Genomic DNA, 17793 nt, shown 5'->3' on the forward strand with positions numbered 1-17793 from the left:
AATGACAAGAGTACAGCATAATGAATGTAATTTCGTTGTAGTAGATAAACCTAGTTTTTTTTTGGAGAATAGATAAACCTAGTTAATCCATGTTCACTTTCTCTACTTGATGCTCCTTAATTAATTTGCCTGCATATTAGATTACTCCCTCCGTTCATCTTTTCAAGGTTGTATCTCCTGGACAAGTCGTGTACCCAAGTACTCTACTATTAATATGTCATTTGTATGATACAAATTTGTAATTTTAAGTAATAAATACTTTTGATACAAATCTAGCAATGTTTTTAATTTTGGTCACTTGTCCTAACAACACGAACTATGTTTTACAATTTCGAATGGAGTGTGTAAAAGAAATTGCAGGGTCCATGAAGATATATGATTCATTACATTTGAATAACTTTAAAAGTTAATGGGTTCAAATGAATATGTCGATTTAGCTGCATATGTTTTCTTAGAATTGGCATCTGCCTAGTTTAGTTCATTTGCACTAAAATTAAGGCAAGGAGTATATAGCTCTAGAGTACAATAGCTAGCTTTCCAAATCCTTTGTTCTATGCTCAAATATTTGTTTAACACTAAGAAGAGGAACTCCTTCATTTACTTGCAGACTTTCGAGGACGGGATGACAATCATTGGTTCCAATGCAATCTCAAATGTGTCCAGCCCTATGGCCAATACTAATCCACAGAGTGCTCCTGTAACCGCACAGTCCTTGAGAAAGTATAATCGCATACTGTATATGCACCAGATCATCAGTGGGCCAGACTATAACCAAGTAAATATAGCAAATCCAGAGCAGCCTGAGATGTTTGCTTACACCAATGTGCATGACTACCCCTTATATGATAGTCTTGGCCCTGGTAAAAAGCTAGTTGCACATGCCCAAGGCCTGCATACCAAGACTTGTATGAGCTATAATGGCTGGTTCCACTGGAGCAGCATAGTGTTTACTGATGAAAGGTTTGGCATTACTTAATGTTGGTCTTAAATACTTTGAACATTGAAATCTAGTATAGCTTTTTTTTAACTTTGTATGCACATAGCTCGCCATGGATTGGGCTGCTGAAAGCTGACTGGATTGTTTTATACTGTATTCCTGATCTAGATTCCAGGGCTCCAGTCTTAAAACAATAGGAAATCAAGAAGGCGACTGGGCTATTATGGGTGGGACAGGAGTGTTTACTTTCGCGCAGGGTACGGTCACCACCTGTAGGATACAAGACAATGGGTTCTCAAACATCAAGGAGGTTCGTATTGATGCACTATGTTGCACACCAGTTAATGGAGTACTTCCCTAGCAGCAGTTGTGGCAAAACATTAAGTGGGTACCATTTCTTTTTTATTCCAAGCATGTCTATGATATCATGATTGATGAAAAATTGAAAATACACTGCCACGATTTCTTTATTAATTTGGAGAACTTTCTGGATGTCTTTTCATAAAATATTTCAATTTGAAAATACACTGCCAACCATATGGGCCTTAACAGTATGTATTTCAATTTAACAATAACACCTACAACTTGTGTTTTTTCCAGAAAATCCAAAAGACCAAAAAATTGTGTTCTTCCTAGGATTAAATCCGGTGACCTACAACTTAACAATAACACCTACTATCATTACACCACAGAATCTCTTGCAACTACATTACTTCGTAATCATATATGAATATTTTGACTACTAAATGATGTATTTTAAAACATATTCTCGACAAAAGATGCTCGGCAGTCCTCCGAGGGGTATCCCACGAAGGTAGATTGATCGGTGGAGGTGCGCGTGATCAGGAACCGGATGGTGACACAAGGCGCAGAGACAGCGATTTAGACAGGTTCGTCCGTCTAATCGACGTAATACCCTACGTCCTGTGTCTTTGGTGTATTGTATTGTATATGAGATGTATGTAGATGTCGACTAGGGGACCCCTGCCTCTCCTTATATACTCTGGAGGGGTAGGGTTAGAAGGAAAGTATCCTATTTGGTACTATACAATATCTTGCGGTGCACGTCGACCAGTGCCGTGCACGCCTTGATCTTGTGGGCTGGGCCACCTTTGATGGTGCGACCCATGTCTTGTCTTGTGGGTACCGGGGGCCATACCCCCACAACTAGTCCCCGAGCCTAACAGTAGGTGACGTAGTCACGTGGTGCCAGGGTCAGAAAGTAGAAGAAAGGCAGAAGACCGGCCGAGCAGGCAACCAGTCCACGGGTGGAGCCCTGAATTGAAAAGCGCACATTCACCGCAAGGTGAAGTGTGCCCACTTAATCCCCGAGCTTGCTGGAAGATGAAGAATGAATCTTGTAGCAGGGTCAAAGAAAAAGAAGTCTAAAAGCTTGCCGACGTTGTCTGACATGCGAGTATCAAGACCCCAGACGTGCTGCCCAAGATTAGCACCGAACAGCATGGAGCAGCTTGATAGCACACCGATTAGGCGTAGCAAGATCCAACCATTGAGGGAGTCCCATGCGTAGCTGGTGATGTCCGAGCACCAAGGAGTCCCCAGCGTAGCTGGCGATGTCCGAGCACCGAGGAGTTCCTGGCGTAGCTGGCGATGTCCGAGCACCGAGGTGTCCTCGGCGTAGCTGGCGATGTCCGGACACCGAGGAGTCCCCGACGTAGCTGGCGATGTCCGAGCACCGAGGAGTCCCCGGCGTAGCTGGCGATGTCCAAGCACCGAGGAGTCCCTGGCGTAGTTGGCGATGTCCGAGCACCGAGGAGTCCTCGGCGTAGCTGGCGATGTCCGCAACGTGAAGTGGGGTGAAGCGTGCCCACTTAGTCCCCGAGCACGAAGAATCCGAGCGCCGAGGAGTAACCGACGTAGCTGGCGATGTCCGAGCACCGAGGAGTCCCAGCGTATCTGGCGATGTCCGAGCACCGAGGAGTCCCCGACGTAGCTGGTCACGTCTGAGCACCGAGGAGTCCCCGGCGTAGCTAGCGATGAAGCGCGAGCGACGAACAGTCTAGTCAATTCGTCGGCGGCGAAGTGAGCATTGAGTAGAAGCGACCGATGAACAGTTCGATCAACTGGTCGGCGACGAAGAGCGGTCCGACCAGTTGATCGGTGGAGAAGTCCGAGCACCAGGTGGTCTGATCACCAAGACGATGATCCTGCAATACAAATATGTAGAATATGTAGTACATGATGTAAAAATATATGAACTCCGGAGAAAAATCATCAATGGCGATGAAATAGCGTATGCAGCTCGGCGATCAGTTGGTGTGAAGATGTATTTATATTTAATATAAACCGCCCGAGTAGTTAGTCCGGGCAACGTCGTCCTTATATTAGAGGTCAGCGACGCGGGCAGCTCGCTTAATAGCCCGCTTGGTGGCTTGACGGCTCCATGTGTGCGTGTGCACATGCAAGTGCCGCAGCAATCTGTAGTCGGCCTTCCTTCCATGTAGACGTATATACGTAAGCACATACAACTAGCTTTGCATGGCTCTAGTAATTGGCATGCAGTGAATCGATCTCAGTAGACCGACTGCAATCTTGGGACCGCACAACGGCGATCTGAAGCCAGCAAAATAATTTGTCGCTGCCTTCGTACATCACCGCGTTTGATTATCTGGTCCGATCCGGTGGCTCCATTGGAACTTGTCGCCGAGAGAGACGCCGAGTAGCCGATGCACAGAACAGAAAGCTCCGAGTACAGACTCATCCTTGAACACGACGTTGAATCCAACATCGAGTCTCGTCAGGTTGTTGGCGGTCGCCATCGTAGCACACCGAGTTGTCGGCGTAGCAGATTGATTCCGTCGCTGAGTGATATCGAGCCTGTCAGGCTACTGAAGTATGCCGCCACAGGAAGTCAAGTTGCCACGAGCGGCGTCGATCTTGAGATCCCATCTGGTTCGCCATTGATCAGCACACACACACCCCTACCTGGCGTGCCAACTGTTGACAAAAGATGCTCGGCAGTCCTCTGAGGGGTATCCCACGAAGGTAGATTGATCGGTGGAGGTCCGTGTGATCAGGAACCAGATGGTGACACAAGGCGCAGAGACAGCGATTTAGACAGGTTCGGACCGTCTGATCGACGTAATACCCTACGTCCTATGTCTTTGGTGTATTATATTGTATATGAGATGTATGTAGATGTCGACTAGGGGACCCCGGCCTCTCCTTATATACTTTGGAGGGGTAGGGTTACAAGAAAAGTATCATATTTGGTACTATACAATATCTTGCGGTGCACGTCGACTAGTGCCGTGCATGCCTTAATCTTGTGGGCTGAGCCACCTTTAATGGTGCGGCCCATGTCTTGTCTTGTGGGTACCGGGGGCCATACCCCCACACATATACATTGCAAAACTGCTTAGAACTGCTTAAGAATATATACATTGCAAAACTCAGGTACCTTTGAAAATCAAGCAAGAAGCCTAGAACTGCTTAAGAATGTTCGATATACACATATCGCCCTTAGAATAACAAGGTCGACATATACATTGCCCTTAGACCAAAAATAGCCAAATGAACTCGACATCGTTGCTATGGTTTCCATGTATTTTGAAACTCGCATATGCTTTATGTCGGAGGTTTTGGCTTGGGTAGTCGAGACCAGCGTATCACGCACAGGGAATCAAAAGGGTAGCACATGGGATATAGATTTATACTGGTTCAGGTACGTGGTACCCTTATCTCGTATGCTCGAGTTTACGAGGGGTTGCTGATGACTAGTTGCCTATGCAATGTAGCCTAGAATATGTTCAGGTACCGATCGGGGACTCCCTATCCTGCATTATATAGCCTAGAGGGTAGGGTTACTGAGAGTCCTGATCGGCTTACAGATATGTTTCCCAATCGATTACAAGGAAATCTACAGTAGAGGTCGGCGTCCAAGCCCCATACGATAGGTTTCTTGTCCGCCACGTATGATGATGTATGTTGGGTCGACTGGGCCTCATCTTCGCCTGCTTCGGTCCGCTTTATGTTAATATTCGGGTAGTAAGGTACCCTAGGTCCATATCACCAACACTTCACTTAAAAACAAGGGGCATATGTTCATAGCCAAAAATGGGTTGGAGAGTCGAAGTTGTATTGGAAAAATACATGCAAACAAGAAAAGAATAATTTAAAGTAGTACTTTTTGCCCAAATTTAGGTCTTAGGGAATACGTACTGTATCGTCAAGCATCTCTTTAGAAGCTCAATCTACAATAAAAAATATTTGAAGGCGCTTATTAACAAGTCAGGAGAATCGGTTGTTTGATCAATTCTTGATGCCCTAGTATAATTAACATATACCCACTTTGTCGTTGTTTGATCACTTCTAAGCACTATGTCAACTCTTGATGGAATCTTTATATAATATTTAATCTTCTAAGCACTATGTCAACTCTTGATGCCCTAGTATAATTAACATATACCCACTTTGTCGTTGTTTGATCAATGTGCCGGCCGGCAAGGGGCGGAGCTTGCTCAGAAACGCTGGGGTAATCGTCACTTTGGAATAGTGCAGAACATCGATTCTCACGGATTTACCTGAAATCTGTCGTCGGTTCTAGTTGAAACCGATGCTCAGGCCTTGCACTCCCACTGCGAGGTGCGTGTCGCCGAGCTCCTCTCCTGTTCTGACCAACTAACTGGGTCAAAGGACCAAGGCGATCGAGAAGCAGCTCTAATTTGCAGCCTGCGTGCAGGCCGCCCTCCATCTTCCAGCTTAGTGATAGATCGTTTTACTCTTAATAATTCGTGCTGTTCTAACGCTCTGTTTATTAGGAAACGCTTGTACATGCTCAATATCCCAACGTATGGCAGGCAGTTAGGAAGCAAATTGACATCTGTTTCTTAATTTCTATTCCCTCTTTCATTCGCCCTTCTTTTCCCTCTTTCATTTGCGCACAAATAAACAGGAAGCAAATTGACATCTGTTTCTTAATTTCTATTCAAAACGAACAAGAGATCTGTATCTGTATGTGTGTAGATTTAACAAACGAACGAGTTGCCCAGAGAAGACACGGCCACCGGCGGGCACCGAGAAACGGCACCGGAGTCACTGCACGTGGTTGATCGACTTCGTTGCTTGAGCGCGACGGACAAGTGGGCCGTCGGCGAAGACGGACGCAGCCCATTGCGGCGGCGCACTACCAACATCACCTACAGAAGGGGATTTATTTGCTACGCAAAGTAGTGATTTATTTGGACTAGAAACACGATTCTAGGAGACAGAATCTTCTATTAACAGAGATGGTTCCAAAGTATCGTGGTCTTCCAAAATACCAGTGATGTTCTTGAACTACAGAAACACTATTCTAGGAGACATGCTCTTTTATTAAGAGAGATGTCTAGAAAGTATCGTGGTCTCCTAAAATACCTATCAGAACCGGCCAGTCCATTTATGCAGACAGTTCAAAAACAACCAAGCCTGTAGATGAATTTTCAGAGGCAGGACTCTTACAAAGGGCATCTTAAAAAATGACCTTCAATATAGGCATACCTCTTTTTTCTTTGCAAGTATAGAGGCATACCTCTTTAAGTGTACTGCCTGTATAAATTGATTAACACAGGAAGAAGTAGTTGTCAGTTTGGTTTTATCTTTTTATCTCTCATTATGAATTTTTTAGTTTCGTTTTATATATTTTTTTATCTCTCATTATGTCTTTTTCACCCTATATATATGCAGACTGTGCAAAAGGGATTACATCTTGGCATATCTATTTAATAGAGATGTTTTGCCATTCTAGAGCGGCACCAAAAGTCATGTCACTAGAAACATTGAAAGAAATTACAAACAATTTCTCCATAGATCGAAAACTTGGTAGTGGGACGTTTGGAATAGTTTACAAGGTAAGCATGCATTCATTTGTTCTCAGCTACAACTTGCTAGTTGCTATAAAGTATTGTGTTCTGCTAACAAAATGTTCACTGCAAAGCCCTTTTAGCTCAGCTTCAATTCAATAGGCATATAGCTAGTTCTTTTTCTAAACAATTGGAATAATCCCCAATAATAGTTGCAGTCATATTTTCTACAAGAAATTCCATCTATAAACATCGCAAGTATACAATTTCTTTGACATGGCACACTTATATGGCTGGTGGCCACCAATGTTGGTTGAGCGACTATTAGGGTGTTTGGTTTGAGGAATGACTCTGTTCTAGACGAGGTGGTGTATCATAAGTTCATTTATCAAATTTAGTGATTTGACTCCATTTCTTATAATAGTAAAAGTTATTACCTTGTAAGGAATAAGGTGATGATGGATCAACCCATTCTGTTCCACAAACCAAACAAAAAGTTGAAGACTGAGAAAATGATGGACTAACTTATTCCTCAAACCAAACACCTTATATATGTCATGATCAAGGCCTTGGTGGGCTAATACACATGATAACTTCAAAATTTTGGTTTTTCATTAAGATTGCAATGGGAATGGCTCCACAGAACAAACTCACACACACACACACGTAAGCTTTGCCAGCAAGTACGAAGGGCATCTTCAGGGTTAAAATTTTGAGACGATAACACATCCAGTACGGGAGAGATTTTCGGTGCTGAAACCAACAAATAGGCCCTACTTTTGTTATATTGTAAGTATCAATAGTATTGCAAAAGATCCATCAGTGTCACGTGTAAGATATTTTGATTAGGGAGTGCAAGATGGGGAAGAAATAGCTGTGAAACAACTTCAGACTCAAGGACATGATGATGAGGAGGAGTTCATGAAGGAATTTGAGAACCTTTGGAGACTCAGGCATCCAAATGTTGTACAACTACTTGGCTACTGCTACGAAATAAAACGTGAAGTTGTTGCTCTAGGTGATGGAAGATTTGTTTTGGCTGATAACATCTATAGAGCTCTGTGCTTTGAGTATATGCACAATGGAAGCCTAAGGAAACATCTTTACGGTGAGATAGTCCTATAATGTTTCACATATAAACTGATTATAATTACATTTATATATTTCTATTCATTTATTTATTCAGATGAATACCATGGACACGACTGGCAGACACGGTTCAAAATTATCAAGGGTACCTGCGAAGGTTTAAAGTATCTTCATGAGGGACTTGAACGTCCTATGTACCATTTGGATTTAAAACCCGAAAATATACTACTAGATAAAAATATGGTGCCAAAACTTGCTGACTTTGGCTTATCAAAGCTCGTCCACAACAACCAGACTCAAGTTACACAAAGTTGTATAGGAACGAGGTAACTTTGTGTATCCATTTTGTGTAAAATCATTTTGTGGACTTTGTGTAACTTGTGTCCATTTCGTAAAATCATTTATTTTATATGTTTTGACTAAACATTGGTTTAATAACACTATTGTATCCATCATTCATGATATCATGCGCAGGGGATACTTGCCTCCAGAATACATCGAGGACAATTTAGTTTCCAATAAGCTAGACATTTTCAGCTTGGGTGTTGTTATGATAAGGATAATTGCTGGATTTGAAGGCTACCTCAAGAAATCTGAAATGTCTTCCCAGGCATTCATTGACCATGTAAGGAATTAATTTCCTGATACCAAGACATCCCAGCCTATGCAAACTTACGCACACTTTTCAAATTTCTGTTGCATTTTGGTGCACTTATTATGTGTATCAATCTCGTATTATAGGTCTATACAAATTGGAGAGATAGGCTAAAGGGAATGTTAAGTTGCACATCACTGGAAGCTGAATGCCATCAAGTGAAGGGATGCATTGAAATTGCAATAAACTGCATCGATGCTGACCGACAAAAGAGACCTACAATTGGGGAGGTCGTATGTAGGCTGAACGAATTAGAGCATGTGATAGATATGTCTGCAGCACCATGCCAGCTGCAGCAAATCAGTGCAACCGTGGGACCTGGAGAGAGTAGCAGTGAGGTAAGTTGCTGCTGTATATATATTACCCTATAAAACATTTGCTAGTTCCGAGGAAGCAAAACATGCTTATATTAGGTATCCACTTCGAGATGATGGAAGTCCAATAACTGATCTCTAATACATACTACAATTTAGTTTGCAAGAGACAAATCCAAATTTTGCAGTTGAAATTATAGTTATGAATGAGAAATGCTTAATCTTGATCATGAAGTGGTATCGATCCGGCATGCACACACACAAAATGACAAAAGAAAAGATTGGAAAATGAAAAAAAAACTACACGCCTGTGAGGTTAACGAGCAACTTTAACTTAAGTATACATAATCAAGCTCTGGATATGTAGATCTAGTAGTGGAATTGATTGAACAGTACTAAATTAAACCATATTTTCTGCCAAGCACAACAACACAATTAAATTAATTATATAAAAAATAAACATTTTTTGACAGACCTACCAGTAATAATAATAAAAGGAATCTAACCGAAAGTAGTCACACAATGCAAGTTTTCTTATTAAAATTGCAGTATAAAAATCTAGGCGTCTTTTTACTTATTTTGGTAGAATATATTGTGAAAATGCAATTTACAGATCATTACTTTGAAGATGTATATGTGCTCTATTGTTTCATACCATGTGCAAAATGGGACTTATTACTTGGTAGTTAATTGAATGTATACCTCAGCTATATTAAGATTGAGAGTGTGTTGTTTACATGTATCAGACCTACTATATATATACTAACTACCCATCAACCTGTGCATTCGTACAGGCTAGTTTAGAAAGTTTTTTTAATAGTCGTACCATATATTTCTTAGGACAACAGCAACCATGTGTGGGCTAGTAGTTAAACAGGTTTTTTAGATCATTATGTGATATTTGTATACAGGATACTAACTCTAGCGTGAACGCTGGCCTGTTGAATTACTATATATATAATGATCCAAACACCTGAGATTATGAGGCTATATGGCGCCAGAATATTTGCGTGGAGTAATCACATTTAAGACAGACATATATAGTCTTGGTGTTATAATTATAGAGATCTTGACAGGACAGAAGACGGATCCTTCAATTGAGAGTGTAAGAGCAATGTATCTCAGATAATGGTTTGACATTAATAGATCTGGCTAGTTGGCGTGTAGGGCAATATATGTGTTTGTGTGTAGTATGCAACTCTAACCCGATATACACTCAGGTCTAAATTTCTAAACCCTACAGCAATAAGCCAAGTATATTGCACAAGTTTGCTGGACAGTCCTCAGGTTTGCTAGTAAAATTATAGTTGTATTTTTTATAGATCTTTAGTTGCTACAATCAGTTGGCACTGTTAAATATTTCCTGTCCAAAGTAAATACTGCACATCTTTCTCCACTTATTGATTAATTAATGAGAAAATTTGGAGGATTTTCCCTAATTTTCTCTCATTTGTCTGACTGAAGAATTATTGCAATATCTTATTCAACAACAATATACTTTATATATTTTGTATGAGTTAACTTGACATTAAGTTTAATAATCATATGGTAAAGTCGATCTGGTAGTGCAAATCACAAAGAAATTACAAAACATGTAAATATATTTGTCTCCAAGCATCAACTCTCATAAATTCGGATGTGAGGTAGTCCAAGGTACATTTGAAGAAAGAGGCTATTTGCATCTTAATTAGGATGTTAGGTGAGCTATGTGTTGGCTCTCTTCCGCCCTGTTCTTCAGCACTACTTCAGGAGTACCTTTCAGTGAATAAATAGTATTTTCCTCTCACAACAAAGTAGCATAAGCATCAACATAAGTAAGAGGTCCGGGGTTCAAGCCCCGGTGGCCACGAAGCGCGGGTTTTTCGCGCGAAAAACCCACGCTTGACTTGTGACGCGCGACCGTGTGGCTGTCCAGTGGGGTCTTTCCCAGTATTAATTTTTTTTCCTATTTTTAAGTCCATTTTTGGGTTTTCTGGAAACCACATCACTGCCGGTTTGCCTGTGTCAGTTCAAAATTTGGCAGTGAAGGCGGGGGAGATGGAGGGTTGAACCGACACTGATTTGAAGATTTGGGGTAGTGAAAAGGCCAACTAAGCCTCAAGCCAAGCGTATTAGAAGGCATTCACCCAAGTATTCTGATGTGAGATAGTCCACGGTACATTTGAGGAAAGAGACTATTTGGCATCTTAATTAGGATGAAGTTGGACTCAAAAAAACGTGTTTGAGACCTGTTGTACTTATTGCGTTGAAGTTACAGAATGCAAAATGGTTCTCTTCCACATTAAAATATTAATTTGTGTTAACACTGAAAGAGTGGCACTCCTCCATTGGTTTGCAGCTTCTCAAAGACATGTCGATAAAGGAAGGCTCCAATTCAAGCTCAAATATTAGCGGTCTTTCCATGGACTGTTATCCTCAAAATCGTCCTGTCACCCAGCAATCTGAAGGAACTGTGTTCAATCGCAAATTGTCCATGCACCAGATCTTTGACGGACCAGACTATATGATTTAAAGTGAGATAGAATTAGAATCAACAATTTTAAATAATAGATTAAGGTATGAAAAGCATAAATGTTTTAATAAAATAACAAGAATAAGACAGTAAGCAAGAAACCAGAGGAATAAAGATGCTAAAATGACCATTTTCTAACTAGGCTTGCGTCCTACAGTCAACACGGCTCTGATACCAATTTGTCACACCCAATTTTACGGATAAAATTGAATGCACTAACTCGTATGTGCCCAGGGATCAATCACACACACAAGCTGACAAATTACAGAAAGTATCATCACGGTGTCTCTTACATCACAAATAATAACATTAAGTAGTCTTACACAACACAGCGGAATAGTAAAGGATAACACTCTCGTGGAACACCATCACAGGGAAGGTCAACTGGTTGACCACAAGCCTAAAAATCCTCGGGGAAATCCTCATACCCGTTGTCATCTGTTACGCATCCGGGATTTTTATCCAAATAAAGAAAATAAACAAGTGTAAGTACATTCCGTACTTAGCAAGCTAACATGGGGTTATGAAGCTCAAAAAGGATTGACTCTGGTTTACTGCAGTTAGCATTTTTAGTAGGTCAAGCTTTTATCATCAGATATTATCTAGTTTTGCTTAAGCTCCCATTTAATCTCATAAGAACATATATCAGGGTCAAGTGTATCATAGATCATCATAGAACATCTTAATAGATCATCATCAAGTATTCAGTTATTCTGTGAGTTTTCCGGGCCGCTCGTAACCGTGAGCACGGCTATTATAACAGTTTGTTACCCTCTGCAGAGGTGGTGTACATTCACCGCGAGTCGTGATCCCCATATGCCCGGGTTAATTACTCCCATGTCACTACCAAGGTGAGCGGGCAGGGTACACTATGAAGCCATTTCATAGGTTTCCCTAACAAGTTAGGGCCGCTAGGTTTCCTTGGCAGGCAGATGTAGGAACCCCCTTTCCTATGGCACATATCCATCGTGGCTATACTCATAGGAACAGAGGCAGCCCTATACCCAACGTGGCAAGCCCCATTTGCGCCAAAAAGGTAACCTCTAACTAGCTAGGAAAGATCCTATTACTGAGCTAAAGTCAGAGCCATATGACTCTCCCGGTTGCACTGTCAGTCCCAGCTTTTGCCGACAGATAAGTCCTTATGGAGGGCCGGGAGCAACATGAACAAAGGTCATTTGCACTTTCGCCCTATGGAACAGTCGTTATAAATCATGTTACTCACTTTGTTCCATGGTATCATTCATCAATATGTATATCAAGTTCAGTTAGAGCACTAGCAATCTACCCATATGCATTTAACCCATAGGAGACAAGGAACAGGATAAACAATCACTAGGTTGTCCTTACGGGTATCAAAATTAGACACATGCAAATGAGTAATTGATTAAAGTGAAATAGGACATCAAGGAAGGCCCATGCTATACTTGCCTTGGTTTACAAACTCGTGCTGGTCCTGCTGGTCGTCGAAGAGTTCTTGGTCTCCAACGTTTTCCTCACCGTCTGAACGCAACCAACACGGCAACATACAACATTCCAAAAGCATTCATGCAAAGCAAACATTCCTATCATTAGAACAGTACACCAACAGTATTGAAAACAAGATAAAATGTTTGTAAACAAAATCTACGTCTCGCTACAATCACGTCAACGCGAAGTTCACGAAAAACGGAGCTAAAATGCGAAAGTTATGATTTAAACGGGTTTTCCTATAGCCATATATTTAATTAAATCTAATCATGAAATTAAAAAGTTCCAAACTCGACTAACAGTAGTTCCAACATGTAGCTTATGAAATTACGAAGCTAACGCGATTTGAATGGATCAATTCGGAGCTAAAACGACAATTTTATGAGCAAAACAGTTCGAATGGCATTTCTGTAAATACTGAAAATGTACTTTAGACTTAAGCAGTGAAGTTTACATTTTCAAAATGAGAATGCGCATTCGGGGAACTACGCATTGGACTGCGGGTTCAATTTATCCGAAAGCGAGGGACTCTTTAGCAAAATTACGCGTGAAAGGGTAACTTCTAATCATGGCCGCCGATCAGGAGATGAACGGCTAGGATCGGCTTGGGGAAGGAAGGCCGGCCGGAACAGTGTCACCGGCGATGAGGTGCCATTACCGGCGGCGTGGGGGTCGCCGGAGCGCGCGGTAACGGGGCTAGGGGCCACGGTTTTCACAACCGAAGGTACCGGGAGATGGCGGGGATGAAGGGGAACCCGCCCAGGCCAATACGGTGGCCGGAGGGCGCGGCTGAGGCGACGGACGCCATGGCCGGCAGCCGAGAGCTCATGGCGCACGCGGCTAAGGCTCTAGAAGCCATGAAACGAGAAACGAAAAGCATGGGGGGAGAGGGGAGAGTACGGAGATGCTCACCACGGCGAAAATCGGAGCGGAGGCGGCTCGGTGACGGTGGTTCGCGCGGAGGCGGACAACGGAACTCGGAGACTTCGGGGCGGCGGTTGTAGCTTCCTCGCGCACGGGTGAACGGAAAAATGGAGCGTGGAGGCAGCAGGGAGGGGCGGAGACGGGCTCGGTGCCGATTTAAAGAGGCTGGGCGCTCGGGAGGACGCTCCCACGACGCGGAGTGTAGCGGCAGTTGCCTGTGTCGGTTCAAAATTTGGCAGTGAAGGCGGGGGAGATGGAGGGTTGAACCGACACTGATTTGAAGATCTGGGGTAGTGAAAAGGCCAACTAAGCCTCAAGCCAAGCGTATTAGAAGGCATCCACCCAAGTATTCTGATGTGAGATAGTCCACGGTACATTCGAGGAAAGAGACTATTTGGCATCTTAATTAGGATGAAGTTGGACTCAAAAAAACGTGTTTGAGACCTGTTGTACTTATTGCGTTGAAGTTACAGAATGCAAAATGGTTCTCTTCCACATTAAAATATTAATTTGTGTTAACACTGAAAGAGTGGCACTCCTCCATTGGTTTGCAGCTTCTCAAAGACATGTCGATAAAGGAAGGCTCCAATTCAAGCTCAAATATTAGCGGCCTTTCCATGGACTGTTATCCTCAAAATCGTCCTGTCACCCAGCAATCTGAAGGAACTGTGTTCAATCGCAAATTGTACATGCACCAGATCTTTGACGGACCAGACTATAACCAGGTAAATATTGCAAATCTAGGGCAACCTCAGATGTTTGGTTGCACAAATGTCCATGACTATCCCATATATGATAGTCTTGACCCCAACGCAAAGATTGTTGCACGTGCACAAGGTCTGCATACTGAAACTTGTCTGGACTATGATAACTGGTTCCACTGGAGCAGGCTAGTGTTCCACGATGAAAGGTTCGTACTTCAGTACTTAACTTTGATCTTAATCTATTTGGACTTTCTCTTCTATAACATTTATGCTTTTTCTGCATTGCTATCCGCCTATCCCACCTACTTTCCCTTACTAATTAAAATTATGATACTATATCCATATTGATTCATGTCACGGATACATGCACGCAACTTGTCATTGGGCTTACTTTTTTGTGCACCCATTTCAAGCTTATTGGATTATTTCATTTCCTGAAATAGTTTTGAGGGGTCAAGTTTTATCGCAATAGGAGATCAAAATAAGATCACAGGAGAATGGGCTATTGTTGGTGGGACAGGAGTATTTGCTTTTGCAAAAGGAACAATCACAATCTGTAGAGTACAAGATAGTGGATCCTCGAACATAAAGGAGATCTGTATCCGTGCATTGGCCTTCACAGGACAGGCCACTCCAATTGAGATTAAGGTGATAGTAACATTTTTATTTTCCAAGTGTACCTTCTATTTGTACATCTGTACTTGCTGTAACGGAACTACAGAAATCATTTTCATCGTTCATTATGTTTCACTGCTGGTTTGCAATACGAACTGTTGGTGAATATGTTCGCCAACGGTTCGTATTATGAATTGGTAGTTAAAAGTATTTTCACCAAAGGTTCAGTATACCAACCGCTGGTGAAAATATCAACACTGCAATCGTAAGTGTAAAAGGCCCATCCGACCCATCTTAGCCTATGAATGGCCTCAGAGTATATAATGGGAAACCCTAGCCTCTCCTCCCACTCTTGCCTCCCCCTGTCCACATTTCACAAATGCTGCCAAAAACCAGGGGTGTGAAGGGGGTTTCCAAACCGGTGGTGATGAGGTTTGTGCAATAGTGGTTGTCCTGATTTGTTAAGGTCAACTGCAATTAATTGTTGCATGTAGGTAATTGTGTACATGCAATTGGTAGGAGCTCCTGTGATTTAATGAGATGAACCCCTTTTGGATGCATGGTCCCCAAGCTAGAATAACACATATGTGCACTTTTTGAGTGTGTTCCTTATATTTTTATTAGAATAAATTTCACTTATATATGTATGTTTTCCTGTTAACTTGAACAACAATAAGGTAGGGAAGAAGCATTCCAATCCCTCTAATTGCAAATGTCAGTTGTTCTGCGAAAGTAGATCAATCATACAACCTTGATGGACATTATTTTAATTTATTGATATTGATTCATTTTGAGAGTGATAGCATTCATTAACCAAGGACAAGTAAGGAAGAGAAGATTTAACATATACAATAGAAGTACGATTTTCATGGAGAAAAACTTAGAAGGCAAAAATAACTTACGTTCGCGATTTGAATGAATATACTGCTACTCAGAAAAACAAGCTTTCCAATTCTGTTAGTCTGTATTCAATTATTTGTTTTAAAACTAAGAAGAGCAACTCCATTGTTTTCAGTCTTTTAAGGACAATATGATAAATATTGATTCCAAAGCAACCTCAAATGCATGCAGTCCTTCAATGGCTAGTCCAAAGAGTGGTCCTCTAACCCCACAGTCCCAGGCAACTGAGTACATTCGCACATGGTACATGCACCAGATCATCACTGGTACAGACTATAACCAAGTACCTACAGCAAATCCAGAGAAGCCTGAGATGTTTGGTTATACCAATGTGCATGACTACCCCATATATGATAGTCTTGGCCCCGGCAAGAAGATAGTTGCACGTGCACAAGGTCTGCATTCCAAGACTAGTATGAACAATGGTGGCAGCTGGCTCCACTGGAGCAAAGTAGTCTTTGACTATGAAAGGTAACTCCATGTTGATCTTACTCCAAACATTTCCCTGCTGTAAATATTTCATCTATGCACTGTCATCCTGATTTTTCATTACTACTATACTTGTAACCACATACATTATCTTGTGACATGGTCCTCTAACCCCACACTCCCAGGCAACTGAGTACATTCGCACATGGTACATGCACCAGATCATCACTGGGACAGACTATAACCAAGTACCTATAGCAAATCCAGAGAAGCCTGAGATGTTTGGTTATACCAATGCGCATGACTACCCCATATATGATAGTCTTGGCCCCGGCAAGAAGATAGTTGCACGTGCACAAGGTCTGCATTCCAAGACTAGTATGAACAATGGTGGCAGCTGGCTCCACTGGAGCAAAGTAGTCTTTGACTATGAAAGGTAACTCCATGTTGATCTTACTCCAAACATTTCCCTGCTGTAAATATTTCGTCTATGCACTGTCATCCTGATTTTTCATTACTACTATACTTGTAACCGCATACATTAACTTGTGACATGCATAAGTTGATTGACTTGATTGTTTAAGCATCAATGCGAGCTTACTGGATTGTTTTTATAGATTCCAGGGGTCAAGCTTTAATGCAATAGGAAATCAAGAAGGCGAATGGGCTATCGTTGGAGGGACCAGAGAGTTCGCTTTTGTGCAGGGTACCGTTACCACACATAGAGTACGAGAAAGTGGGCCCTCAAACATCAAGGAGATTCGTATCCATGCATTCTGCTACCCACCGACCACACCAGTTGAGAGTAATAATGAGGTGATGTTAGCATTTTTTTTTGTCCGCTTACTTTCTGCTCCCTTGTGCCAAACAGAGTGACAATCGAGCCATTAACAGACATTTTAGTTCAGAGGTAAAATTACTTAGGTGCTCATCTATATTAGTAGTGGTTGCCATTTTCATGTGTGGTGACAATAGGGTATTCACCAGAATCAATTGTCTATGCACTCATGTGTATTTCAAATGCACATTAATGCCGAAAGCACTACCATGCATGTACTAGGCCCAGCCACATATGAGTAGGTTATGTTTAAACGACAAAGATGAACATATATATTTTCCCTTGGATTCAATTTGAAAAAAAAAGTTTACCAATAGTAGTTAAATAACGATGTGCATATATACATTCTTCTCAGAAGATTCCCATCTACTGTGAGTCAAAATGACAAGAGTACAGCATAATGAATGTAATTTCGTTGTAGTAGATAAACCTAGTTTTTTTTTGGAGAATAGATAAACCTAGTTAATCCATGTTCACTTTCTCTACTTGATGCTCCTTAATTAATTTGCCTGCATATTAGATTACTCCCTCCGTTCATCTTTTCAAGGTTGTATCTCCTGGACAAGTCGTGTACCCAAGTACTCTACTATTAATATGTCATTTGT

General features: G+C 41.8%; 2 protein-coding genes across 2 annotated transcripts; both read left to right on the top strand.

The window, feature by feature from the left end:
* Positions 1–624: 624 nt before the first annotated feature.
* LOC136479407 (uncharacterized) lies at positions 625–16790 on the top strand. The gene is made up of 7 exons (XM_066477283.1): positions 625–960; positions 1106–1277; positions 12884–12898; positions 14281–14612; positions 14850–15054; positions 16178–16372; positions 16536–16790. Exons 1-7 carry the CDS (start codon positions 668–670, stop codon positions 16788–16790), a joined length of 1467 nt encoding a protein of 488 aa, XP_066333380.1. The 5' UTR covers positions 625–667.
* Positions 6667–11308, top strand: LOC136483840 (receptor-like serine/threonine-protein kinase SD1-7). Its single transcript, XM_066480999.1, has 6 exons — positions 6667–6786; positions 7588–7846; positions 7925–8153; positions 8302–8374; positions 8569–8820; positions 11135–11308. Exons 1-6 carry the CDS (start codon positions 6667–6669, stop codon positions 11306–11308), a joined length of 1107 nt encoding a protein of 368 aa, XP_066337096.1.
* Positions 16791–17793: the final 1003 nt, after the last annotated feature.

Source organism: Miscanthus floridulus, chromosome 9 (genome assembly GCF_019320115.1).
Source record: "Miscanthus floridulus cultivar M001 chromosome 9, ASM1932011v1, whole genome shotgun sequence".
NCBI lineage: Eukaryota > Viridiplantae > Streptophyta > Magnoliopsida > Poales > Poaceae > Miscanthus > Miscanthus floridulus.

Bases quoted from the DNA above. Each gene is read 5' to 3' on its own strand.
- LOC136479407 (XM_066477283.1), top strand. From the start codon at position 668: ATGGCCAATACTAATCCACAGAGTGCTCCTGTAACCGCACAGTCCTTG. The intron at 961-1,105 runs GTTTGGCATTAC...TTCCTGATCTAG, and splicing joins ATAGTGTTTACTGATGAAAG to ATTCCAGGGCTCCAGTCTTA. The intron at 16,373-16,535 runs GTAGTCTTTGAC...CCACACTCCCAG, and splicing joins GCTGGCTCCACTGGAGCAAA to GCAACTGAGTACATTCGCAC.
- LOC136483840 (XM_066480999.1), top strand. From the start codon at position 6,667: ATGTTTTGCCATTCTAGAGCGGCACCAAAAGTCATGTCACTAGAAACA. The intron at 6,787-7,587 runs GTAAGCATGCAT...TATTTTGATTAG, and splicing joins CGTTTGGAATAGTTTACAAG to GGAGTGCAAGATGGGGAAGA. The intron at 7,847-7,924 runs GTGAGATAGTCC...TTATTTATTCAG, and splicing joins CCTAAGGAAACATCTTTACG to ATGAATACCATGGACACGAC.